Source organism: Podarcis filfolensis, assembly GCF_964270895.1.
Source record: "Podarcis filfolensis genome assembly, chromosome: 9".
Taxonomy (NCBI): Eukaryota; Metazoa; Chordata; class Lepidosauria; order Squamata; family Lacertidae; genus Podarcis; species Podarcis filfolensis.
In genome coordinates, this window is record NC_139610.1 from 21,896,200 (window position 1) to 21,924,178 (window position 27,979).

Here is a 27,979-nt window from a genome sequence, read left to right on the forward strand (position 1 = left end):
AAAGGCTTCGGTTGGTGATATGCTTACTTAGTTTTGTTGCAGGAGTGGGCAACCTGCTTGAGGTCAAGGCCTGCATTCCCTTGTGGGAAACCCATTTGGTGACCAAATGCCAGCAGTAGGCTGACCAAAGTCTCTGTTGGGCAGTGGGAAAAATCGTATCTGGTAACAGTTGATAAAACTTGCACCAGCTGTGAATGGTGCATGTTTTGCATGCTAGCCATGTTAGTAAAACATTTTCAGTGCCACTGCTTACGTTGTTGCACATGGCCCTTTCCAGTTCTCAAATTCAAAGGCAGAATTCTTGTCATTTGTCTCTTTTATTCTTATTTTCCCCAGCAGCAAGATATGATACAAAAATACATAATACTGCTTTACAGAGTACAAACAAAAGCAATGCAAGAAGCTCTTCTTTGCAAGACCGGTAGTTATATGTACACTGTTGCTTCGTAGCAAACATGTACTTAGGCAAGCATTGGGAATGTGTTTTCATTACAGGGATGACCCAGTTAAAAGCAGTTCTGGAGCAGAGCATTTTGGAAGCTAGGACTCCTCATTCTGCTTCAAAAGTCTTGACAGCATCACTGAAGAAGTAAAGCAGGAAGAGGAGCAAACAAATCACCAGCAGAGCATACCTACAGAGTAATGTCATCTGTGTCCTCAAAAACTGATTCCTTTCAGAGGTGAAGTAAAGTTTGTCCAATCGCAGTACCCTGAGTAGTCCAAAAGGCTAATTTGTAACAGTCACACTGTACAATGGTTTTTTTCACCTGGCCATTTTATAAACAAACATTCACCTGATAGTCATGTAAAGTAATTTAACTATAGAGTAACCAGTGAATCACTGGAGTTAACTTCTGTGGGGCAATATACAGATATATTCTGGGTTCCATCATTGCCCACTTTCATTCAACTGGGTAACAAAGTTATACAAGTGCTGTTTTTGGAATGTTGAGATGTACAGTACTGACAAGGAGCTTTCATACCCAAATGTTTCCCCCCTTCAATACAGAATAGGTTGTGAGCTGTGTATAGTGTCTTCAGTGACAGGTCTCATTCTTTAATTGCATCTGGCTTGTAGATTTGGGGAAGAAAAGGGTGTTTTTGTTTTTTGCAATGTTACAGCTCTTATTTTAGTTTAACACCAGAACAAAATCCTCTCAAGTTTTTAAATAGTTTTCCTATGTTGCGAATTGAAGGAGTCCCAATCGTTACAGTTTCTGGTGCATTAGATAACAGTAAGTCTCTGAAGCAGTGGTCTTGGCACTGGTGAAAACACTGAGAAGGAGTAGGAACAAATTCTACCCACAAATTATTTCCTAAAATTCACATGAAGTTTCTTCTTTGGCAGGTATGGGAGAGCTGTACCCCTTCAGATATTCACTGGACCACACCTCCATCATCCCTAACCATTGGCAATGTTGGCTGGGGATAATGCAGGTTGTAATCTATGAAAACAAGTAACTGAACCCAGAACTCTTCATCTTAAAAGCCATTGTAACAGTGCATCCTCTATTAAAGCAGTAAAAAACATTTCTGGCGTTAGGTCAGAATTTTAGCTTTAATTATATAGGACTTTCAAAAAGCCGTATTTTCAAAATTAGTACCCTGTCACCAATTTGAAAAAAACAAAACACAGTAATCTATAGCATTATTTAGCTTTACTCTCAGCTTGTACATTTTGTATTGTCTGTTGTCTTGGATGACCTGTGTGAGTTTTGCAGTTCTGCCCAACCTTTTAGTCCATAAAGGATTAGGTTAGATGAGATTTGAGGTGGGGAGAAGATTTAAACATTATCTTGACAGGAGTGTTCAAAATGTAAAGGTGGAAGCTAGCAAAGGATTAGGCAGTGCACACTCTTAATTAGTCCCATTTACTTTTACCTTTGTGAAATAGCCTGAAAGTTACAAGCCTGCAAAAATAAATAACATTTGCTAACTGAACATGGATGGGTCACACTGTCCCTCCTTTGCCAGCTTCATAAAGGTGAAAAAGCACACTCGTAAAATTTATTGTAAGCTAGAGTCAAGTACTCCCTGCGTCGTGTCTCAGCTCACTTTCCTTTGTGCCCTGGATGCACAGGACATGGCTTTACTTTACAGATCAGTCTGATTTTTTTAAAAAAAAAGTTTGTACAAGTACTCCCAGTGCTTCTAGAGGTGACATTAACAGGTGAGGTGACAGATCACCTGCTAAACAGCAATCACCCATGCTTTGGGAAGATTAGAAATTTTTGTGTCCAGCACATACAGGGGGGTTATTAAAATGTAAATGCATTTGGGGCTGGAAAAAAAAATCACCTGAAAAAGGGGTAGATGGTATAAGCCAGCAATTGTCTAAAAGCAATGTATAGTACAATCATAGTACTACTAGCACTGTAGGCATATATATTTGTATGCACTAGAAGCATATCTACTAGTACTTTGCATTCTATATAATAGTGGCATATGTGAAATACATACTGTTTTACACATTAAATAAGAACTATTAATTCTGAAGGAAAGAATTTAATACATAGGCTGACCAAGTAGTTCCTAATGGGTGTATTAATATTTTGCTTCATATAGTGACGTGTTACTCCCTATGTGCTGTAATGGAATCTGAACTATGAAACCATTTAAAAGGAGTATTTTGAATCCTTGGCACATAACCAAAATGTTTTAATAGGGCTGCAATGATTTATCATGTAATCAAAGCACTCAAACATTTTAATCACCTAAAATTGTGTCCTCTGCTAAATAGGGCTGCAGCTTTAAAAACAGACATTTGAAAACATAATTACTTCTACAGACTTAAGACAGCAAGCAGCTTCTTAAGAGACATTTCCCTTCCATTATACACTGGAGGGAATAGTTCATCTAAAAACAAAAGTATATTTGTTCCTTCAAAATTATTGTTTTTACCTGTGTAAAAGTTTATGCAAATTTAATCAGCAGATTAAATTGACCAGTCAGCCAAAACCCATACAATTGACCAAAATGTCTTTAATTAAAGTGAGAGTCCTAGTTTTCAGTTAATCGGTGTTTTAGCCATGCAGTTGGAGGTGGAGTGCGAAAAGATTCCTTTCTCCCGTACTATAATTTATGAAGGAATTTGAAATTTGCATTTCCAGAAACAGGAAGTCATAGAGCTTCTCTAAAATTCTGCAGTAGCCATACCTACATTACCACTTACTACCTATGACACCCACTTCTGCTATTTGCTCACTCCCTAATCCCACACGCTTTTATTGTGAAGCCCCATCGTTCACAGATAGCACTGATATTTACATTCAAGAAAATACGGTCAGGATGTAAAACAGCCATTCTAAATTATGTGTGACATCTGAATTAGCTGGAAAAAGTGCATCATGATAATGCATTTACACCCATCATAGGCTGGCTCAATCTTTTGCATGAACCCCACTTTCCCAGGAGGTATGTTTAAATATTGGAATCAGACACAGTCATCAATCTTCCTTTCCATGATGCAGCAATGTGAGCCATATTTAAAACGTGCTCTGATAGTCTGAATTTTACTGAAAAATACTATAAGATAGATTTTATCTGTAATAAATGTGTCCCACGAAAACTGAATTTCAGCTTTCCCCTTCATTTTATACACATTTTAATGAATGCTGGTAAAGTATCAAAGGCAGCCCTGCATAACCAGAATACACATCACAATGTGCATTATGATGAAGCAATGAAAGTACCAGTCTTTTCCATTCGGTCCCTGTGATTCTCATGACCACTTTCAACACTGAATACTAAGTAAATACAACATTATGCTATAGAAACTATTGGCTGCAAAACACGTCTGCACATACTGTGTAAAACTATGTAATGCAGATCACAATGATCTCAAATATCCCAGGGTCATATTCTGGCACTTCTGGTGATTGAACCTGTAACGACTCATTTGGATTAAAATGTAGATAGGGGTTGCGTGGGGGGGGGGGGCGGCCTTCCAGTTATAATGGCAATGATGTCAGAGACATCATACCATATCACTTTAATAGAACCTTATTTACATGGGTGAATAATTTTGAAGTAATCCTCCAAGTCTTCTTTGTTGCCTGAAGAATAGGAAATAACGTTTTTAATGTTTCAGAAAAACATTAACAGTGATTCACTCAGGAACTGGGCTCTAATGGTCCTCCTGCTTTTGAAAAAATATTTTTACTTGGTGCAACTGCAGCTGTAGGGTAAGTCACGGAGCCAGATATGCATCCTACTGTGTCTATAATAATTTAAAAATCTGACTACCCAACTGATTTTAAAGTGGCAATTTGTTTCACAAATGCACCCTTGTGAGTTACGTATAATTTCCTCTGCTCATAATATTACCAACTTCTACAAACCATCTTGGAATTAAATATTACCACCTATTTTATGTAAACAGCACAATGTATTTTATGTGATCCATTAAATGTATATAATTTCATCTGAGATACCGTGCATGCAAAGGCACTGATAAAAAACGTATTATGAAACTTCAGTTTTCTTGGCTTCAGAAATGTCTGACAAATCCTACAAAAGCCTAAACAACTGTTAGTTTCATTTAAAATAAAAAGGGTCTCTGCAAGCCCACTTGGCTTCATAATCCAGAGTGTAGTTATCACAGTAATTAATTTTAGTATGTTCTACATGATAATATACATCTTATATGTACATCATCAGGGTAATGATGAGGAATGCAGCAATTTAAGGATGCTAAATCAAACTGAGAAAAGATTCATATAGTTAAAATGGAGCCTCTTAAAGGCACAAAATTTAGGTTAAGCTTTTGAAGCCTAGCAGTCTCAAGGAATATTAATATCAAACACTCCTAATAAGGTTGAATAACTGAATAGTAAACAATCACACATTTATAGTCTCACTAAACTTTGCTCCGATCATGTTTTACATGCACATAAATTGAGGATGGAGTTTGTCTTCTGCTTCCCCTGTATGATTTAAGAGAAATTGTAGCCTAGCTAGAAGTAGGTGAGTCATGTATAAAGTGGGGAGGGGGGGACTATTATATTAGCATCAAACAAAACCTTTCCTAAAACTTATCCAACCTATCTAACTGAGGTTAGTTTAAATTTAAAAGTGTGACTAACCCAGCTGAAGGTAGGATTCAAAATATAGTCCAATCATTCTAGCCTACTAAGCTCCCCAAATCAATTGCTAAAAGTTGAGAATATATTTGCATGGTTAAAGATAACTTGTATGTGGAAACCAGAGGCAAAACTTAAAAGATTCAAGAATTGCCATAAGAGCAGGTTCAGGTTATATGAAAATAGGTTACACTCACCTGAGCTATCAATGCCAATGCAAAAATCCCCCTTTTAACCTAGTCCTTTAAAAAGGACTAGGTGTTGTCCTGTACGTCTTAAGGAAAGACTACCTGCTTTCCCAATGTGTAATCTTCAAGACATTCCTTTTGAATTTTAACAATAATTTGTGTTACCCAAAACATTCTTTTCATACATGTAAGAGATGGTAACGGGTCTTATATTTCAAGTGATGATACAGAGACAGCTAAATTAGATCTTGAAATATCTTCTGGCACATCCACGCTGCAGTGGACTGGAACAGCTGGTCAATGGATGCTGATGTTGTCGAGGAATCCCTCATCCTCTCATCAACAATTCTTAACTACAATAAAGCATTAGAGTACACCAGTATGAAAAACAAAGGGTTCTGATGTAACGGCTATCATGTGTCCACAATCTAAATCACATGCAGATCATGAACTACAGAAGATTATAATAGAGAAATTTGTTTAATTATAAAGGTGTCAAGAAAGTTAATTTTTAAAAAGAACAACTTACTTTAAAGATCCAGAATTTCTCTCTTGTACTTGCATGACTAGGTTTCATTTTCCATCGTTAGTGCAGGATTGGTCATACCTTTGAAAAATAAAATGATGCTTTGAAGCAGTGGTTCCTATTTTTTTTACCACAGCCTCAGCAGCAGAATTCTACATCCCTTCAACATATATCTGTTGCTGCTACCCTTAATTTCTCTAAAATATATGATACTATGGGCAATGGATATTGTCTGCAGTGGAAAAGATCTTGGCAAGGCTTTGACAAATATGAGAATATTGTCCTTCAGATAGCCTACAGTTGCATGCATAACAGGAAGTCAAAAATATTATAAATGCCTCTTGTGGAGTTTGGTCATCAGTATGAGGTCTCTATACTTAATGAATAGGTCTCAAAATCCAAAGACTACTGTGGTCCATGGAGCAGGTATGTGTAATAAAGATACCAATGCCCAACTGATTCAGGGAACTTTTTTTAAAAGGACAAGCTGTGCTGCATTCTCATGCATGTTTATTTCAACAGACCCCGTTTTGTTGCCAGAAATCCCCTGCTTTTAATTCACTCACTGCCCAGAAAGTTGCAGTTTTCAAATTAGAGCTTAGGTATAAAGGAACTGCTCATATAGTATCTGCTTTGTAGATAAATTTTATTTTGTTTTCAAACCGGACTGAAAGCTAGGCCTGCAAGCAAGTCACCCTGAAAACATCACAGCATAAAAAAGCCACAATAATCTCTTACCCGATTTGTTATTTTCAATACTTGCGCTGGTTTCTGTCCAAGACTGAGAGTCAGTAAGGAGATGACTTTGGGAGTCTCGTAATGGTTTAGCAGGAAAATGATGACTATTCTCACTATTCAATGACAAAAATGTTGAAGGAGGAGCAAAAATATCGTTAGAAGACCGCCAGGTTAGGGTGAGGAATCTCATTACCAATGTTTTTATTTTTCCTATAAATATTCCAACTTGGGTGCTCTGTGTTTCCTGGTGCATTTGATGAATTCCAGTGCCTAAACAAGTTAGTCTGAATTGCTGATGCATGTGTGCTAGAGGGAGCAGCAGGAGATGCAAGCTAGAGGTTTGCAACTCCTCATTGAGATAGGATAATAGCTGGGTATTAGAGTGCTCATATGGTATGGTTTGTCACAATGCAGCATTCATGTGCTGCATGATGGGTACCATGTTTGTTTAATTGCAGTACTTATTTATTTTATAAATTTTATACCCTGCCCTTTTGCTGAAAATGTTCTCAAGAGTGGTTTACAAAAACCAGCATGAAGATGGTCCCTGCCCTCAGGAACTGGAGAGAGTAACATTCTGTAAAAATATGGAGCATGTATGTGTATTTGTTTTTAAATGATCGCATAGAAGAATGCTATGTACAGTCATTTCTGCATCTACAATCAAGAATTATGGATTGTACAAGGTCATTAATTATGTGTCTCAAATGCTACTTGTGAGAGTGCTTCTATGCCAATGTACACTTAAATGTTAATATGACTACTATCTAAGCAGCAGGCAAGAAACAAAAAACAAGGTAAGTGGAAACTAGACAAGGAATAAATATAGGCTTACTTTTTGTTTGAAGAACTATGTCCAGAAGGAGTAGAAGCCTGCTCGGGATCTTGGTTAACAAGGCAGGTAGGAAAGGAGCATCCATCACCTAGGCTGAAAAGTAAAATGAAACAACATTGTAAGTAGGCAAGCAGCATTAAAAACTCTTTCAACTTTCATTGTTGGTTTCAAAACATAACTGGTTTTCTTTCAATACAACACCTACCTGGAAAACACTGGCAGGAACCAATATTTTTTCTCATCCCCAAAGACTTGTCTTAGGTTTTTGTCAAATCCCAAGCTAAATCCATTCTTATCTGTTCCATGTCGAAAAACAGGTGCTCTGAATGCCTCTGGAAAGGGAAGAGATGTTTACATTCCTCAGCCCATTCAAAGCGGTGCACACAGTTCACAGAATATGGACTGAATCAAATTATGAATCCTCACCTAATGTTGATTTATTTTTGGTCACTAACCAACAGTGATATCCAAAGAGAGATGATAAGCTGACAGAAAACATGGCTGCGGCAAAGAATAAAAACATAATATGGAACTTGGCTTGAGTATCAGGAAGACCATTCTATAAAGAGAGGAAGGGGGGGAGGAATGTCAATGCTTTATACTGGAAATAAAAGAAAGGATCTTTTATCACCTGTGTTGAACTTCTCTAATTGCTAAGGAAATTTTATTCAAGAATTACTGGGACTCACCCAGACACACCACCCCTAATACTTTGGGAGAATGGTGGAAGATACAGTTGCGTACCTTGGAATTCGAACGGAACCAGTTCCGGAAGTCCATTCGATTTCCAAAGCGTGGCCTCTGATTGGCTGCAGGAAGCTCCATTCGACTTCCAAAGCGTTCAACTTCCAAAGCATGGCTTCTGATTGGCTGCAGGACAGAAGCTCCTGCAGCCAATTGGAAGCCATGGAAGCCCTGTCAGGCATTCAGCTTCCAAAAGAACGTTTAAAACCAGAACACTCACTTCCGGGTTTGCAATGTTTGGGAGCCAAAACGTTCGAGAACTAGGCTGTTCAAAAACCAAGGTATGACCGTATATGGCAAATATTCTATGGGTACTAATGGATCACAGCCTCAGGAAGTAAGGCTAAATTTGTTAATAAGCACTGTTTCGTTTTCGTATTGTATCACAGTACTCATAATTACTATGCCTCAGTAATAATGCATTCTTTCCCTGTGTAACTTCTCATTTTCAGACAGGATTCCTGATATTCGACAACCACTTTAAATGGTAATTCAGCAGTGGCCTGTATATGAATCCAGAGTAAATCAGTTTTAGTTAAATTCCTTTGCTAAGTTAATTTGGACTAAAATAACAGTTAGCATAGATTTCAATGGAACCCAAGTGCAACTAAATGAAGTTTACAATGATTACTCTTCTCAGCGCTGAACCTGGCTATGGCCCGCCATTTTAACTCCCATACAATGCCACTGAGGCCCCAACATAGCATTGATCCAGAGTGATGCTACATTGGGGCAACAGAGGCATTATACACTTGCTACTAGATTGGCTTTTTTCTTTTTGCTGCTGAGACTGCCTGTCAGGTAGGATAAAGGAAAGGGGCAGACAGAGAGTCACTGCCACCAAAGGCCCTAACAAACCTGGCATCAACCCTGAGTGGCTTTTAACAGTGAACGTAGGCCATATGCCATTTTTTAAAATGCTTTTGATCTTTGTCAGCTAGCATAAAAACAACGACAGGTTTTTCCTCCCCAAAGCATTAACAGGCTTATTACTCTTACACGGTTACCTACCTGTAACTAAGCTTATTACTCTTCTTCTCCCTTACCAAATCATAACCACTGACCGTGACTACAAACACTGAGGTGGAACTCTTCTAAATTTATTATTATTTTATTATGATTATTTATTAAATTTGTATACTGCCCTATACCCGTAGATCTCAGGGTGGTTCACAACAGTCTAAAATGCAGTCTAAAAATAGATAATATATGAACATTAGTTAGCAGAACAATCCTATGCGTTTTCACTTGAAAATAATTCCCACTGTATCCAGCTGGGTTTACTTTCCTTACTGCCTAGTAATTGTGTTTAGGATTGTACCCTATATATAAGCAGTCAACATGTTTATGTTTACAGAGCTAAATATTTGAAACATGAAATACTTTTAAAACTTACTGTCCAGAATTTAATAAAATACTGTAAATCGGTTGCAACAATGAAAAGGCAGTATAACAGAGAATATGCCAAGAAAAGAAGGAAAAATTTGTAATTGGAAAATCCAACACAGTTGTTCACCCTAGGGAAAAAGAAGCTTGCATCACTGAAAATACACACATATAATTAATTTTCATTTATATTTCTTCATAGGCCTCAAACTATGTATTTACCTCCCATCTTTCTAATCCATTCTAATCAATAAAATTCCTCTATTTAAAGCAGTAATGACTGGGTGCTGAGGAATATTGCAAACAAAAAAATGTCTGTCCTCACTTGCATACCAATGGCATCTGGGCTTTTTCAGATATTCTCCCTGGGCTTTGCACAAGGAGCACATCCTAGCTGCAGTATACTCAAGCACTAAAATACATCCATATTTCCCATGCGTGAACTTCAAAAAATTATTGTTGAAAAGATTTACTTTTCTCTCGGCTTCTATGGTTGTTCTAGATGGAACTCCAATGCCAAAAAAATCTGTGCACAATAGCTAATGTGGTATCTTCTAGATACTGTTGGACTACATATTCTGAGTTTTGCTGGCTAGGTTGATGGCAGTTAAAATGCAACACCATCAGGACACCACCCTGACCAGTTCTGGTTTACTGTATGTTGCTATTTTACTGGAGATTAATGACACTCCTTTTCCCTGGCATAAATTGTTATTTTGATAATTTCTTTTTTTTTATTCCTGTTTTTCTAAAATTAAAATTAAAACGACGATTAAAAATCTATTGTATCTAGATTTCTTTGGAATAATGTGGTCCCATCTAGCAGGAGTTCTCACATAACATTTTAATACTTGAAAAACTAACCATGTAAAACACAGGTGTCACTTTCCTCCTTAATAGCAATTCCCTGCCATTTTGTGAAACGTTTCTATTTTCCTTAGCTGTAGACTATGTGGTACTCATCTCCAAGATAGCACACACAACAACAACAACAACAACAACAACAACAACAACAACAACAACAACAACGACAATAATTTACAATAATTTATTTATACCCGCCCATCTGGCTGGGCTTCCCCAGCCACTCTGGGTGGCTTCCAAAAAAATATTAAAATACTGTAATACATCAACACCTTGTTTAACAAAAATAAAAGCAAAAAACAGGTGATTCCATTCCAACTGTTATCACCGTTGCTGCAAGGCTACTACCCCCAAAATGCTGTGCTATTGCCACAAGATCTTGTCATGCCACTTTCTCAGATCTTATGAGTAAAACTTTTCACCCCTCATCATCAGGAAACAGTGTTTGTTTCCCATATTATATAATCCAAAGTGATGAAGTAACATGGTTACTTACCAAGGGCAATGATGATCCATTTTCAAAATACATCTTTAAAAAGACAAACGACAATAATAGAATATAATCGGCAGTATCAAGCTTGTGATGATAGCTAATAGTCTATGCCAAATGAAATGCCTCAAATATTAAGCATACAATTTTTTTCAAAGAGTTACTCAGGTGTTATGTCCCAATGAGATCACCGGGCTATCCACACATGTAAATAATAGCAGAATTCCACACAGAGAGAATAAATAATCAAATTCTAATTTATAAAGAAATAATAACCATTAATAAAATAAAAAAACTATGTTTAAGTATATATAATTTCTCCAGTAATCCATGCAGGTAATTTTCATTGCTCAACTCCTTCAGCAATAACAGAAATGCTACATAGCCTTGCAATATTTGTTCCTTACTTATCACAAACAGAGCAGTGATGACAACGGTCTGGTTTTACAAGTTGGCATCTGTCACAGTATCTGATTGCTGCAAAGACAGAAAAAGACTTCTGTTTAACATAAACGTTACTGTTCTGCTGGTCCCAGAAACTGATGCAGTAAGGGGGGGAAATGTTCTGCCAATAAATTCATGTTTCTTTTTCATGTCTTAACTTGCTAATAATGTAATATTTCTAACCATACCAGGTGAAAAATATGAGCTGATTTAAGCCTGCAGTCCTAACCACCCTTAAAAAGTTCCACTGAATTAAATAGGACTTACTTCTAAGTAAACATGGTTAGGATTGCACTGCTAGTCACTATGCCAAAACTAACTTTGCACTCATGTAGCTTGAAAGATTACTGGCAATCATTTCAACTGGCTGCTTTGAAGGGGAACAGAACTAAATCCACACATACACTCCATGGCTCAGGCTTCCTCAAACTCAGCCCTCCAGATGTTTTGAGACTACAATTCCCATCATCGCTGACCACTGGTCCTGCTAGCTAGGGATCATGGGAGTTGTAGGCCAAAGACATCTGGAGGGCTGAGACTGAGGAGGCCCGCCATGGCTGGTCAGTGTTACCACCAATTCTCAGGCTAGTTGCTACATCAGGCTGATGAGTGACACATACAATTTTCCAACTAGCTATGGGCATGCATACAAAGACTGCTTCTGTGCTTGTAAAGCTCCTAACTGGATTGAGGTTATTATGATTTACCCAGATGGTGTTTAAATGTATTCACCTTTATCCAGGCCCAGGAATGGGGAGCCTCTGGCCTGTGGGCCAAATCCAGCCTTTCAGGCCTCCACATTTGGCCTGTGAGCATGTTTTGGGCAAGCCACTCCCATCTGCCCCCAGGTAAAGGTGGGACATGGTTGAAAGGAGCTTTGCAGGCACTCCCAATCTGTTTTAAGTTGATCATACAAAGCACAAGAGAAAGGGAGTTTTACAGGCATCTCTTCTAAGAGAATTCCCTCAGGAAGAACAATAATTTCCCACGCTTCAATCTTAACAACTGTTTACCTCCAGACATTGTTCTTGTGTAGACGGGGAGGTCCTTGGCTGCTCTCCTCAGCACTTCCTGATGGATTTCACTTCTAGTTTCTCTGTCTAACAGTTCCTTATCTGCATAGGTCAGGTGGTACTAGAAAAAAAGGAAACTGAATTAGTAGCACAATAATAGGTAACTGCTCTTACACATCTTGAATACATGGTTATGATGTGCCAGGTGATTTGCATGATGGCTCAGTTGGTTACACCATGGTGCTGATAAAGCCAAGGTAGCAGGTTCAATCCCTGTACAGGACAGCTGCATTTTCCTGCATTGCACGGGGTTGGACTAGATGATCTTCAGGGTCCTACCAACTCTACAATTCTATGCTTTATGTGTGCGCCTCCCAGCCTAGGAAGAATGGTCTGAATCCAGACTGCAGATAGTTAATCCAAAATCTTTTATTCCCACTGCTGACTCCTTTCCTCCCTGGCACTGATTTATGGCCAGTTATCCTTATCTTGAACACATTCATTTGTGGATAATGGAGGTTAGGGAGGATTTTGCTCTATATTTTCAAAGCATAGCATTTCTCTCCTCCCTTCCCTCTCAGTTTCTTTCTCTCACTCACACAGTTCCAATTTTGTTAAATTCCATATTATATTCCAATTTCTTCCATTCTCACTTGTGCAGATATTTTTAATAAAACTTGCAAAACTTTAGTAAAACCCAGGACCTTTGCCTGCCTTCGCATTCCATGGGGAAGCGAGTGCCAGACTGCCAGGCAAACTGTGGGTGAGAGCCTGGTTCCTCTTCCAACCTAAGAGGAATGCAGATAATGAAATTCCCTCATCATTATTTGATTATCTCAGTCTCTCTCTCTCTCTGTGTGTGTGTGTGTGTTGGGAGAGACTTCATTCCTGGCACACTGGAAACAGGAAGCCTGCAGCCTAACTTTCTCAATGTTCCATATTATTCACATCTCAACCCCAGGTGAGATAGTTTGAAAAGTCAACCTTTTCAACCCTCAAATAGTCTCAATAGGAGACATAATTAAGTCCTATTGCTAAGCTTGAAAAAATTAAGACCAAGTGCTTTGGTTTTCTTTCCTCTTTCATTCACAGTCCTTTTCTTTATGTGTCTTGCCTTTTGGATTGTAAGCTTGAAGGCAAGGATTGCCTTTTTCTTTTTGCTGAAGAGCTGAGTAAAAATATTTCAAACAGACAGACAAACCAAAGTGCATGAAAGAACACTGTGCTTTTATTTACCCAGATGTAAAATGTTTGCAACTATCAATAATGACCATGTTTTGCTAACTGGTGGCCTTCAGGTGAATGGGATCTAGAGATAACGAATTCATACAAGGTGTTATTTACACCTTAAAAAATGGGGATATTATACACCAGAAACAAAATTAACAAAGGCATTTTTCTTACACCACACCATAACTTACTTCTTTGGAAGGATTCATTGGTGATGTAAAGATTGTTTTCCAGTAAGACCACACAAACATCGTGAAAAATAGATGGTAGGCAAGCAGGCACACCACTAAATCAAAGACATAAAATTAAGGCATTAAACAAATTACAGAAACTGCATAATAGTGTGAGAAATATACAGACAACCAAGATGAAGCTAAACATTTCCAAGGGGTCCACAGTAGGTAACAGTGCTATCAAGACATCAGCACAACTATAAAATAAAATAAGGGTAATTAAAGAAATTATGTAGCACTACCAGAAAATGTGCAGCCAGACTTGTAAGGTTTACTAGGAAGAATTCTATGGGTGCAATTTAGCATTGTACTAATTTGATTATTCTGCCAGTGCAAGCATTTCTGCTCGCTTGATGAAATTATCTCCCATTCTCCTCCCCACTTCCCAAGCCCACCAAGAAGATTTGGGGGAGGTGTGGAGGACACACAGGAGACAACAACTATAATATGAGTAAAGTCATGCAAGGTTGGAAGCTACAGGAGCAGACCAAGGTACGAGAGGGAGGAAAGATGAGGTGTACTCGCAAGCAATTTAAGGTCCTCCGGTATCCTCCCTTAAACCCATGGGAAATTTATCTGGCTGTTCTTGAAGAACGCAGCGTTAAGAGATGAGCTTGTCTGTTGGCTATTTCTATTTATTTAATTAACTCACTGATTCATCTGATAAGTTCCCATCACCATAGAGGGCTCCCACTGCTGTGGACACTTAAAATAATTAAAACGAACACAGTGATATTACAGTCATTACTAATAGATAAAATCTAATAGAAGTCATAAAAACATAACTTAAGACCACTTACAGTTTAAATCAGGCTGACTACAAAGCCATGAACAAGTCTCATTAGTTCTGCATCTGAAGCCTGATGGAATCAGTTAAAATAATTCCTTCCCAATGACTGACATTACTGGCTCAGTGAAGGGTCCAGTTAAGGATTCCAAAATTAAGGTTCTGAGCTGCTGATTTTCAGCAATGGTTGAGTGAATATCACTTTGCAATGAGGACAGATATAATATATGGAACCAGACCTCATAGCAGTTTCTCCAGCAGTAGTGTGAGCTTGGATTCCACCCAGGTTTGCAACTGAAATGATGTGCACACCAGCAAAATGAACCCTGGTATTGCCCCTCCTGCATGCTTCAGATTGGTTCTCCACATTTTTTGTTTGTTTTTATAAGTGCCTCATGATCATTCACACAGTGATGCATTCATTCATCATCTTATTAGTTTCCTTTCTGAAAAGGAAACTTCTTTAAACTGCCAAACTGCTCGAGGGATAGGAGGGGGGAGATTTTTTTGGCAGTGAGGACATATCCAGATTGGCAACGCTGATCTAAGAATATGATGAACCTCTTCACTCTAATAACTATTTACAATGGTACCTCGATTTTCAAATGTCTCAGAAGTTGAACATTTCGGTTTTCGAATGCGAAAAACCCGGAAGTAACTGCTTCAGTTTTCAAATGCTTTTTGGAAGTCGAACATGCCACATGGCTTCCGTGTTTGAGTTTTCCGTAAGTAAATGCATCAATTTTTGAATGTTTCGGAAGTCGAATGGTCTTCTGGAGCAGATTACGTTCAAAAACCGAGGTACCACTGTATTTATTTAAATAAGAATATTTATTTACTTAATAAGAATATCCAGCCTTTCCAAGGCTTTCACTTCACTCAAGGCAGCTTACATAAATACACAATAAAACATATTAATAAAATACAGATATGACAGGCACGACAAATAACTGGTAGTCTTCAACACAGACTCTTATCCAAAGTGCTGCAGTGAAAGCTTGCTGGAATGGAAAGGTCTTCAACAACTGATGAAATTGTCCAGGGAAGGAGGCATTCAAACCTAAAAGGACAAGGTGTTTCAAGATCTAGGTGTGGCCACATCAAAGGCCCTCTCTTGGGTGCCTACCATCCATGGTTCTTCTATAAGTAGAATACAGAGAGGGTTCTCCCCACTAGATCTTAAGCAGGAGGCGAGCTAGTCTGGAAGGAGGCAATCCTTTAGTCAATCTGCACCTAAACCATTTAGGACTTTATAGGTGAATGCCAAAGCTTTCAACAATATTCTTCCCCATCCAAAACAGGCTGAATCCCTATTCCAGAATTGGTCTCTCTTCTGACCAGGAGCACTTGTGTCTTGTTTGGATTAAATATCAATTTGTTAATGCTCATCTTGTGCATTCCTGCCTCCAATCACCAATTTGGAACATAAACAACTTCCTTAGTAATTGTTGAACAGCAGAAACAGAGCTTTGTGTCATCTGCAGTGGCCTACCAACCACAATTGCTTCACAGCATAGTTTGTTTTTCCCCCAAATGGGGAAATTTTTTATTCTTTTATCCCCAAATGAGGGAAAAAATAAAGAAGCTGCCCACATTTCCAACATTTACTATAAAGCAGCAGTTTCTGCCACTTCAGACTGTGCGGGAGGGGAGGCACACTCTTAAATACGCCCCCATACAAACAGTAATCAGGATATCAAGAAAAGGAGTAATAAAATGCAGACTAGGATTCTACCAAAAGTCTATTTTATCCTTCTTTACTTGCATTGATATTGAACTTGATTATTGAGTAACTTACACAAGCTGATTCAAAATCATATCTCCATAAGCATTCCTTCTCTCCCTCTCTCCTTGCCTTATATTCTGTATCAGTTTTAGATGACTACCAGATACAGCTTTTTCCTTTTTTTTTTTTACTACTAGTACTGCACAGAAAAAGATTTTTTCCAGGCCTGTCAGTAATTCTTCTATTGGCAGGCCCTGAATTCAAAACTGCTCATCCTGGTATAAGTTAAATAAAAATAATTACATGCGTAGATGTAGGAATCAAAATGCAGAGAGTAAATCACGAAATGTGTAGTAAAACCTTGCTAAAGCTAAGTGAACTCTATATACAGTTTTTTGAGATATTGTAAGAAAAGCAAAACATAAATGTAATAATAAATAAACAGTTACCTTTTTCTCCAATATTTGTCATGGTTACTGCAAGAGAGACAGAAAAAAACAAAGTGAAAAAATATTAGTTGCCATTATTTGAGCACAAACAAGACATTCCCATCTTCTTGAGACAATGTGTACATTTGTTAGTTAATATAAATATTTTACTTTGTAAATTGCTGTGATCAATTAAACATCTATTCCAAAACAAACCAACCAACCAACCCACCCTAGGATAATATCCTAGCAGTTACAATATTTATAAGTAAATAAAGGGGGAACATTCAGGGGCCGGTATTCTCTCTTGAAAAGATGATTAGATCCTTGAGTGGGTGAACAGCCAGAACTGCATTAAAAGGAGAAATACTCTTCTCAATGAAGACAAGGAGTGCCTGGTGTGCTCTGGTCCATGGGGTCACAAAGAGTCGGACACGACTAGACGACTAAACAACAACTCTTCTCAGTAAGTTCTAGTGTGGAAGAGGATACAGGAGTTTCAACTTGAGATAGGAAAGACTTCTTAAGCCAGTGGAAAGTATTAAGATAGACAACACTCTTAAAGTGCTAGTCTGCAGAGATATTCCCCCCAAAGGGGTTGAGAGTGGTGGTGGAGGGAAAGGGGCTCCTGGCTCCCAGGGTCTTGATGCCCTTTTCTCACAGCTAGAGGGTTGAAACTGAAATTTCCCATTATTGTTAGCTATAAGGTTAAAATGGGATCACCAACTGGATGATCACTAACAATTTATCTACAAGTGGTATCAACATATATTGAAATAGAGTGATACACAACCATGACTTATTGGTAGTTTTCTCCCCCATGCATCAATTTTATTTCATTTATTTCTAAAGGTATACAGCCTTAACACTTCATGATCTAAACTGCATTGGTGGTAAAAGAATTAAATGTGGGTTATGTAATTCAATTTTAGGTTTTACTAATTGTAGTATTTTGAGATACAAACACTGCATTGGGCAGCAGCAGAGGGAAAGATGGAAAGCAGGTCTCACCCCACCCGATTCTGAGACCAGCTCTGTTTAGCTCCTGCTCTTCCTCAACTACTTCCATTCAAGTTTGTTATGATCCAAACTCAGTAACTTCAAAACTGGTACCTGAATTTACCTGTTCTTCTTCTCTCCCCATCCCTTTTGATACACATTATGTTTTATAAAGTTTTACAATGTAAGCCTGTAGGCAGGGACTGTCATTCATTTTTGATATTATGTGAGTTGCTTTGGGAGTTTTGGGGCTTAAGGGTGGGAGAAAAATGCTCCTGAATAAAGAAACAAACAAGTCAAATATGACTAAGTGGCACCTTGAGGTCCTTTGTCCAACATCTTCTACTGAGTAAATTGAGGATGCTTACAATGTATGGGGATGCACATGCATTTGAGGTTCAACTGATTTCAGCTGGAAAGATTTAAGCATGTGCTTAACTTTCTCATTCATTTCAACGATGCTTCAAAGTGCTTCTGCTTCATGTCTATATATAGCTAAGTACCAGACGTTGCTGCATATTAATTATACTTGTCACAGTAAAATTATGTGACAAATATTTCAATTAAAATACTTTCAATGTATTGCCTAACTGTCACATCATCTTTTTTCAATAACTTTTCCTTTAAAAATTTACACATGACTCAACCAATATTTTATGTGCCATAAAAAGCAAAGCTATCTAGTGAGCTGGTCTGCCTAATGGATAAACAAAGACCCGCACTGAGGATTTTTGGTTCAAATATCATCAATGTCATAGATTTGAGTGTGGTCTTGACCAAGTCACGTTCTCTTAGCCTATATTCCTTTTGGGCATATGGAAATAAGTGGCCTATTTTACATGCTTGCTCAAACAGAAAATGTAATAGATTAAAACCACTTGGAAAAAATTAAGAAATGATATAGGAATTATCATTACAATTTTAACCTCCAGGACCTTGTCATTTGTGGGTTGCTGTTTTTTGTAATCACATTACTTTCTGCATAGAGTACATACAAAATGTTCTCCTTGTTTTGTGTTATGTCTAATACACCATACTTTTTCACTGTTCTGTTTGAGACATACTGGTTTGTTTCTGTTTAGTCTCTAATACACTGCCCAGAGAGGAAGGCAGGATATAGCCCATATACTACATAGTTATGACTAAATTCTATTGAAACCAATGAAACAAGTTAGTCAAGCCACAACTAACTTCACTTATGGAATTCAAACAGGGCTGACTGCTCCCAGCCACCATGGCCATATATAACACCAGTTTTCCTGGGCAAAAGAAGTAGACAAATGGCTGTATATGCATTTGGCATTTTGTTGGGGCTGTGGTATAGCTAACATGGTGCCCATGAATATAGCTGAGCGCCATGCTGACCTCCTAGGGTGCCCGTAAGGCCCCTAAGCTCTCCACCTTTTTCTTCTCCCTTCAGAAGAGGGAAGGAAGCAATCACCACCTTAAAAAGAACACCGAGATGACCAGGGGATCATCACTCTTTACCACATCCTGCCTCTATGAACTTTTTCTGGATGAGATAAGGACCAAAAACAGGCAAGTAAGAAGGTAAAGTATGAAGACATAGTTTTTTGTTTGTTACAGCAGTGACCAGCACAATGCATCTGGAGGGAGTGCAAGTAAAATGATCCAAATAAGAAGGGAAGTAGCAGAGTGTGTTTCTATGTGATTTCTCCTTAAGGCATGTGTATGTGTTTGTTTGTGTGATTCTCTTTATCCTATGTGGAGGAAGAAGAGGGTTTGCCTTCTATGAAATAGGTGTTTTTGCAATTGGTCGTCATTGACAGTCATTTTGTGAATGGGTATTCCTATGGTTCTCATTTTGTGACAGCATTCATGACACTTTCTCAAGATTTTAGATGTACTCATGGACACACACACAAAAAAGATTGACATTTTATGTGAGGGATAAAAGCTGCTAGGAGTAAAGTGAAAGGTAAAGGACCCCTGGATGATTAAGTCCAGTCAAACGAGACTATGGAGTGCGGCACTTATCTCGCTTTTCAGGCCGAGGGAGCTGGAGTTTGTCCACAGAAAGATTTCTGGGTCATGTGGTCAGCATGACTAAACCGCTTCTGGTGCACGGAAGACTGTGAAGAATGCCAGAGCACACAAACACCATTTACCTTCCTGTCGCAGTGGTATCTATTTATCTATTTGTGCTGGTATGCTTTTGAACTACTAGGCTGGCAGAAGTTGCTGAGAGTAGGGTATAATGTGGCGTGGGAAGAAGGAGGTGGTGAGAAGAGTTAACAAATCTCCCACTTAGTTGTTTCTCCAAACTTAATTGTGGGTAAGCATGGGAGAGTCATACACAGTTGCATACAAATTCCAGTTTGGCTCGAAGATACTATCTATATCCCTGCTTCTGGATTAACAGGAAAAGTCCCCCGCTGTTCCCAGAGGTCAGGTCATAATTATTCTTCATTTGTGTGTCTTTTTGCTGAATACCAGTTTTAAAATACAAGTTTTAAAACTGAATACCAGTTTTAAAAAATTATGTTCTTTAAAATTATTTCAACATTCCTGGCCAGAAGCCTACAGTCTTCCCCCTTGAAGTAAGGTTATAGAATCAGTGGCTGCATTGCAGGTACATGCAATGCAAGTACAAATTATGTGTCAGAGGCAGTTCCTCACAAGCAGTTCCAGTGCAGCTCCTTCCGAGTATGGTTTGCAAAAATATTAAGATAGAGTGATAAAAATTCAGAGGGGGTGGTTTGGCTGTGCTAATCCATTACAGCAAATACAACAGCAGCATTTTGTAGCACCTTAAATGCTAAAAGATTCATTGTAGCATATGTTTTTTATTGAATGCTTCTACTACAATAAATCTGTTAGCATTTGAAGTGCTACATGGCTCTTTTTCAGTATTGGAATATGAAAAGGTGAAGAAGACGAGAGGGTGAAAAAAAACAGTTTATTTAACCTTATAGCTACAGCAAATACAGCTGATGACCATTTCACATGGAGATTCTGTTCCCGGCCCCCACATGCATCAGCAGAGTGCGTATAAGCACATCCCACCTATTATGCCCCTGTTCCACCCACTTTTTTGGTGTTTTTTGTGACATTTTCGGTCACTTCCTGGTTCAGCACTGTGTGTGCATAAGCAACTTTGAGATACACATTAACTAGTCACTGTCTGTACTGGCAAGTCTCCAGTAGCAATTACAGAGATCTAATACATACAGTGGAACCTTGGTTCTTGAATCTAATCCATTCCCGAAGTCCATTCGACTCCCGAAACCGTTCGAAAACCAAGGCATGGCTTCCGACTGGCTACAAGAGCTTCCTGCCCTCAAGCGGAAGCTGCATCAGACATTTGGCTTCAGAAGAATGTTCAAAAACTGGAACACTTTACTTCCGGGTTTTCGGTGTTCGGGAGCTGATTTGTTTGTCAACCAGGCCGTTGACAAGGTATGACTGTATTTCTATATTTTATTTAAACGATTTAAATAAGTACACCCATTGTATATCATAATGGTTTTTGACTGCTTTGGATGAAGGCAACTTGAGCATTAATGCCATTTCTAATACACAACTTGCAAAATCCCAGCCAATTTGTCTTTCAGCATGTGCCAAATGTGGTGCTGATAGTTAAGAACACATTGAACTTGTATATAGTATTACTTATATATCTATGAGGCAGTAGAGATAACAGCTGCATAGAATGCAATAAGAATGCTGCTGGATCAGACCAAATGTCCATCTACTCCATTATTTTCTTTCCTTCAGACAAACCAAATGCTTATTGGAAGCCCTCACACAGAGTATAACAGCAATAGCCCTGTCCCACTGTTGCTTCAACTCCCAGGTTTTCAGATGCTGCCTCTGAACATGGAGGTTCCATTTAGCCTTCACAGCTAATAACTACAGACAAATCTATCCTCCATAAATGTCTGATTTTTTTAAAAAGACCTTCTAAGCCAGTGGCCAGCACTACATCTTGTAGTCTAAACCATTGAGCCTCTTGACTTGCTGATCGTAAGGTTGGAAGTTCAAATCCGCGCATACGGTAAGCTCCCATTGCTTTGTCCCAGCTCCTGCCAGCCTAGCAGTTCGAAGGCATTACAGCACGAGTAGATAAATAGGTACCACTGTGGTGGGAAGGTAAACAACATTTCTGTGCGCTGTGGCACTCGGCACAGTGTTCTGTGCACCATTGCTTAGACTTCTAGGTTGTTCATATTCACTCACAGTACAATCCTATGAATCCTTACTCAGAATTAGGTCCTACTGAATGCAAGATGGCTCTCTCTCAGGTATGTATTTACAGGATTGCAGCACCAGAAGAATAGCAGGTTGAATGGTAATTGTCACCTTCAGAAAACCATCAAGGGCAGGGGTGGGGGAAAACAAGGTTCCATAACAATGACACCATAACTTCTAAAGCAGTTACAAAACAAAGTGATGCACAATAAAATGAAGCACAGTACTGTCTGCAAGCTTATCTAATCGACAAAAATATAAGAGATATGAGAATGACACAACAGGAAATGAAATGAAGGAAAATTAAATGAATAGAAACTGAGAGAACAAGCATGAATTTAAACATTGTTTCAAAACCAAAACTGATGGAAATGTTCTAGTATCAGGAGGCAGGGCATTTCAGAGATAGGGAATAAGAGCATAAGGACACAAACAACACAACACACTAGTTTTGTGGCTTGAAAAGTATTACAAGAAAATAAGGAACAAGGAGGATAAAACTCTTTGTCTTTAGCTACAGAATATCTGGCACAGAAAATTAAAGATAACAACAACAAAAAACCCACCCCAGGAATTAACTTGAGAATGGCAGCACAAATCCCATGTACTGTGATGATACTGTAATGTGATTAACTGATCAAGGTAGATAATGTTAAATTAGAAACATTAAACAATACAATGAAATATTATGGTATAAATCAAATCAAATAAAAAATGTGTTAATATAGGGCAGGGGTCACCAACTATTTTGGTCCAGTGGTCACAATTATAATGTTGAGAGAGTACTTTGGGTGCTAGTCATAAAATAGCTGCAAAGGGGGCATGGTATGACAAAACATGGGGGGCAAACCATAAATCGTAGGCAAAACTTTCTCTACAATTGAATTTCCATACTATAAAAGGATTAATCTGTTGAATTTCTGCCTATCATACAGCTGTTAAAGGCACAATAAGCCTGCCCCCCCCCGCCATGCCAACCAAAGCCTAGGCTGTCACATTAAACACAAAGACATACCTCTGAATAAACATATGCACCACTGTGCTGTAAGTAAACTATACAGTGAATTCTTAATGAGTGCTTGATCTTTAGCTCCTGCACAGGAGACAATCCTAGGCCTATCTGCAAAGTTTACACATTTGCCTTTTGTGGGAAGGGGAGTTATTTAATATCCACCCACATGTATTGCGCTGTAGCATATGCAAAAATTAATTTCTGGGGGTTATCTGATCTGAGACAAACCCACCACAAGAAAGATGCATCTTAGTTGCTAGGGAAAAAGAAAGGGCAAACTACAGAGATTCCAAGGACCATGGGGAGGGAAAAACAACAGCTCTTTGGGACCTCACAGATTCCTACTGCCTGGTATCTGTCAAAGCTCTGAATTCACCTATTGGATAAAATCACTGACAGATGAGATCAGTCAGTCTGGCTCACTTCACAGAGATCACTTAAAAGGGTACCTATGCATTTTGCTTTACAACTTGCTTCCTATGGAAGCTTTTTAAAAAAATGAAAGCAGAGTCTGCAGTCCCTGCCCAGGGATGCCACTGAAGGCGATCATGGGTGCCATGGCACCAGCGGGTGCCAGTTTGCTGGCTCCGTTTAGAAGGTTGGACTAGGAAAATTCAAATACCCAATCAGTCATTAAGCTCACTGGCTAACTTTGGGTCAGTCACTATAATTTAACCAACAGGGTTAGGATAAAATGTGTGTGTGGACCATGTCTACCACCCTGAGTTCCTTGAAGGAATGGTAGGATATAAATGAAGTAAGTAAATAAATGCTTGGTAACTTCTTGGGGCACCCAGTTAAAGACACAGAAAGTATTTAGGGCTGGGGGAGATACAAATCTTAAAACTATTAGGCACAACATTAATCAAAATGGTATGCTAAACATCTGATCCTGTATGTGATTATGATTTGATCACAAGCCATCAATGTGTACAGTAATCTCTGATAAGGCAATGATTGTCCAAATGGTCATGAGAATCTGCCCTATCTTTCCCAAAGATTAAGGACACAATGTTTAGGGCGAAAGCTAATAGGTGAGGAAGAATTAAATTTCATATTGAAATCTAATATTCCTAGTCCAATCGCTTTATTTATAACCACTATGGATACATTCCTGCTAACGTTATGCACACACTAACTTTCCCACCGAAACAAAAAGGACTTAAAAGTGCTTTCCTTCAGCTACTTTGTGTCTTTAAACAAAGTCTAGATTTTGAAGACAAAAATGTTTATAATTAACCATTTTTTTAATGGGAAATATCCAATTGGCACAGGGGAGAAGCCTATCAATGGTTATTAACCATTCATCAGGATTCTACAACCTATCACTGGGTTTGGGAGTCAATAGTTGTTTCTAGCAGCTATTCAGCTTCCTCATTCTCACTAAATATTCCACAAAGGTAAAGAAAGAGCATCTCTTTTGCACTTACTGCCTGACAAGGAGCCTTGCAGAAGAGTCAGAGCAAGTGGTGTGTGCTTATGTTTGTAGCAACCCGTCTTCCAAGCCCTGGCAATCCTGCTGTGTCTCAGAACAGAATACAGTCTGGTACTTTTTGAAAGCAGGACTCTCACACACATTATATACTGGAAGCTTTTTTAAAAAACTGAATCCATATGATGGGAGTACACTAAAAGATTTTCCTATTATTTGTTAGATTTAAGTGTACGGTCACCACTGGCCCAGATAGCTAAATGGAACCTCCATATTCAAAGGCAATATACCACTGAATATCAGGTGTTAAAGACAAACAATCTGTTCTCTCCCATAGTGCATTGCTGCCTGTTATGCAAATGGACGGGGGAAATCACATCAATAAACGAGAAATGCATTGGGTCAGGCTGTGTCTCAAAACTAGGTCATGCAACTCTACCCTTTTCTTGTTCATTTCTTTACATTGTTCAGAGGAGGGAAAAGATTGGGGGAGGAGAGAAAAAGTAGAAGACAGAGGAAGAGTGAAAGAGAAAAGGAAAAATTGGCATATGTACTAAAACTGATAACTGCATCCTGCATTGGCCCCAGGTTTGAGAAGCTGAAGACTACTAGTATGATATACACTAAAACAGTGATGCTATCTACCTTAGACTTTATGTAGAACACTTCTTTTAAAAGTTGGACACTACCTATGTAGGCAGTCTTAAACATGGGATGTCAGCTTTTAAAGCATTTGCTGTATGTTTAAGAATGAAAGTTACTACAACCACCGAAGATCAACAAAAAATCTACTAAATAACAGCAGCTAGCCTTTAGCACACTTAACATTATTTTACAGTTCTGAAACTAAAACATGGAAGACATTTTATTTCATGTTATAGATATACAATTATAACCTTGTCCACAATAAAGTATAAAGTGCATTTTTATCTCTAGCACAAATTTATTCACAATAGCAGAAAACAGAATTAAACCGTCATATTTTGATCCAAATCCTCAAAGCACATTTGTGTGTGTGTGTCTCGAGAAAGTAAAGCATATAGAAAAGATGGCAATGGTGTACAGTTTTAATTCCCAGAAATTCATAATGTAGTTGTACTCTGTGTGGGAGGTACACTGCTGTTAGTTGTTTACTATCTTGCAGATATGCATCACCACCACAATAGTAAACCAGCATGCACAAGATTTTTTTAGTGCATGACTGGGACCTAGCTTAGCACATTCTAGCATTTAATTAACCCAGGAGGCACCATTTACAAAAGGCAGAGTATCTCTCAAGAGACCTTCCTTTTTATTCTTAGCAGATTAAGGAAAAGGCCAAGACTACTAAAAATCACACTCCAGTTAATCCCTAGATCTCTTTTTAACACCAGAACCATACAAAAATAATGTTGGGGTAGGAGATGAAGGAAGATTTACTATTCTCTATACAGTGCCTGCCAAGTAGGTTATATTTTGTATCTGCTCATTTCTAATAAGCAATGTGTGCTGGGCTAGAGTAAATATACACATTAAACAGAAATACATTCCACGTCCTGAGTCAGGCGAAGCCGTGGTGCTGTTTCCCTGGACTCCGGGGGGTCCCCTATTGATTTGTCTGCCACAATTATAAAATCAGACACATAAGGGTCCCAACCATTTGGCCCTTAGACAATGAGCACCTGCTAAACGTCACAAGTTAACTGTATGCCTATCCTTAGAGAACCCAAGGCACTCTGAGTGTGAGTGTGTGTACATGTGTTTTCTACCCAAGTCTATCCTTCTTAACACATGGGATTGTGAAGAGAAAGATCCTACTTGGCTCAGCCCAGGCAATGCTAAGCATATAAACAACAACCTGCGGTAGGAGCAGCAGCGGATTAGATGCTGCTGTCACCACTCCCAAGGCAGGGCAAGAAGCAGGATGTTTTGTTCAACATGAAAACATTCCAGACCTACATATCCAAGATCACAGTGGTGTTACTCTGCATTACATAATCCAGAGCACCACATAAATCAGTCCTGGAACTGCAATCATGTACACAGATTAGACACACCATACAGGAAAAAGCCCAACCAGGAAGCTCGCCTTTCTATCATGATTAAGAGCAGCACCAAATCACTATTCTTCATTTTAAGTGTTCAAAAAGAAAGAAAGAAAAATATAAGGGGGGGAAAAGTTTTTTTGGGGGGAAATATGGGGTGAAAACAAAAGCCCAACTCCCTGTCAGCTACAAACGAGGATGTTTCCCAACCCGCAGTGCCCACTTCCTCCTCTTGTGGAAGGTATCAGCTGAGTGTCAGCGGCCGGTTTGCCTTAGGAGAGTCCGCTCTGGGGCAATCGATTGTTTATGCTGAGCGTGCGCGCGACACAGTCTCTCTCTCTCTGAGTGAACGAGCGCGCGTGTGCACGCGTGTTTACACACACACACACACATACACACGCACATGCGGGTCTATTGAAAGCGCAATCCGTGTTAATAGTGTTTTACCTCAACAAACAACAGTTTAAAAACACACACACAAAAAACCCCCAGCACGCCCCTAAGGCGTCAAGTTCAAATTCTGACGCGCGCGTTATTATCGAGGGACGGAGGAGGGCGTAAGGCAAGCAGGAAGGATAAAATAAAAAGGTGCCCCTCATGCTGCTCCCGACGCAGCTTAAGGCTTGAGGTCGAAGAAGAAGAAGACAAAGGTAAAAGGCTCGCCGGGAGAGGAGTCGGGGCCAATATCCGAACCGCGCCCGCGCCCGATTTCTTAGGCGAGCTTTGGCCAGAGGTGCCTCTGGAGAAACTCTCTTCTCCCCCGCGCCCCGCCATATATATAGAATAAATATATTATCTCCGTCCATTCCTCTCTCCCCCACGCCTCCAGGGACTCACTCAAGCAGAGCTGGCCGACGTACGCGTAGTAGGACCAGGCGACGATGCTCCCGATGAAGAGAACCGGCACCCAGTAAATGAGCCACTGGCAGCTTCTCCTCACGCCTCCCGCTCGAGAGCGGCTGCTGCTGCTGCTGCGGGACAGCGAGATGCTCGACGAAGCCGCCGGCCCTGCCGGCGCCGCCATCTTCCCGCACCCCATTCTCCCGCCCGCTCAGCGCTCGGCCTCTTCAGCTGCTCGGTGGTCCGTCGGGGGAGCCCGGGGCCCTCGACGCACATCCCCGCCGGCGGAGGCGGCGACGGAGGCGACGCCTGCGCGGTCCCAGGGCTTTCTTCCCCCCTGTTCCCGCCTGGCCGCCCGGCCGCCCGTTGTGCCGCCCTCTCCGGGCGGAGCGGCGTGAGGCGGCGGCGGCCGCTCCTCCCCTCAGCCGCCTCCCGCCTCCCCCCGCTCCGCGAGCGTCGTCCTTCCTTCCCGCCAGTCACAGGCTAGCTAGGAAGCCGCCTCAGCCAGTTCTTTCTCTTCACACACAGACGCACACGCAAAAAAACAAACAAAAAACCAGTACTCTATATAGGCACACACACATATATAATAGATTCCGGTGCAATAAATCCCCTCAGGAACATAGGCACCAACATCTAGGGGCTGAGGTCCCTTCGCCCTATAAAATATTGCAGGGAGCCAGCCCCACCCCAAAGTTGATGGGCATTGCCACTCAAACATGGTGTGTGTGTGTCTTGTGATTGATT

The 27,979-nt window shown here is 39.6% G+C and overlaps 1 protein-coding gene across 1 annotated transcript; it reads right to left on the reverse strand.

Moving 5' to 3' along the window:
* Window positions 1–298: 298 nt before the first annotated feature.
* On the reverse strand, window positions 299–27,676 carry ZDHHC2 (zDHHC palmitoyltransferase 2). Its single transcript, XM_083630679.1, has 13 exons — window positions 27,230–27,676; window positions 16,735–16,761; window positions 13,731–13,825; window positions 12,310–12,430; window positions 11,260–11,329; window positions 10,859–10,891; window positions 9,509–9,629; window positions 7,795–7,927; window positions 7,574–7,700; window positions 7,369–7,461; window positions 6,534–6,646; window positions 5,799–5,876; window positions 299–5,622 (listed from the first exon to the last, which is right to left on the reverse strand). Exons 1-12 carry the CDS (start codon window positions 27,429–27,431, stop codon window positions 5,836–5,838), a joined length of 1,176 nt encoding a protein of 391 aa, XP_083486805.1. The 5' UTR covers window positions 27,432–27,676; the 3' UTR covers window positions 299–5,622; window positions 5,799–5,835.
* Window positions 27,677–27,979: the final 303 nt, after the last annotated feature.

Bases quoted from the DNA above. Each gene is read 5' to 3' on its own strand.
- ZDHHC2 (XM_083630679.1), bottom strand. From the start codon at position 27,431: ATGGGGTGCGGGAAGATGGCGGCGCCGGCAGGGCCGGCGGCTTCGTCG. The intron at 11,330-12,309 runs GTAAACAGTTGT...CTGTCTTTGCAG, and splicing joins CACAAGAACAATGTCTGGAG to CAATCAGATACTGTGACAGA. The intron at 9,630-10,858 runs GTAAGTAACCAT...CTTTTTCCCTAG, and splicing joins ATGGATCATCATTGCCCTTG to GGTGAACAACTGTGTTGGAT.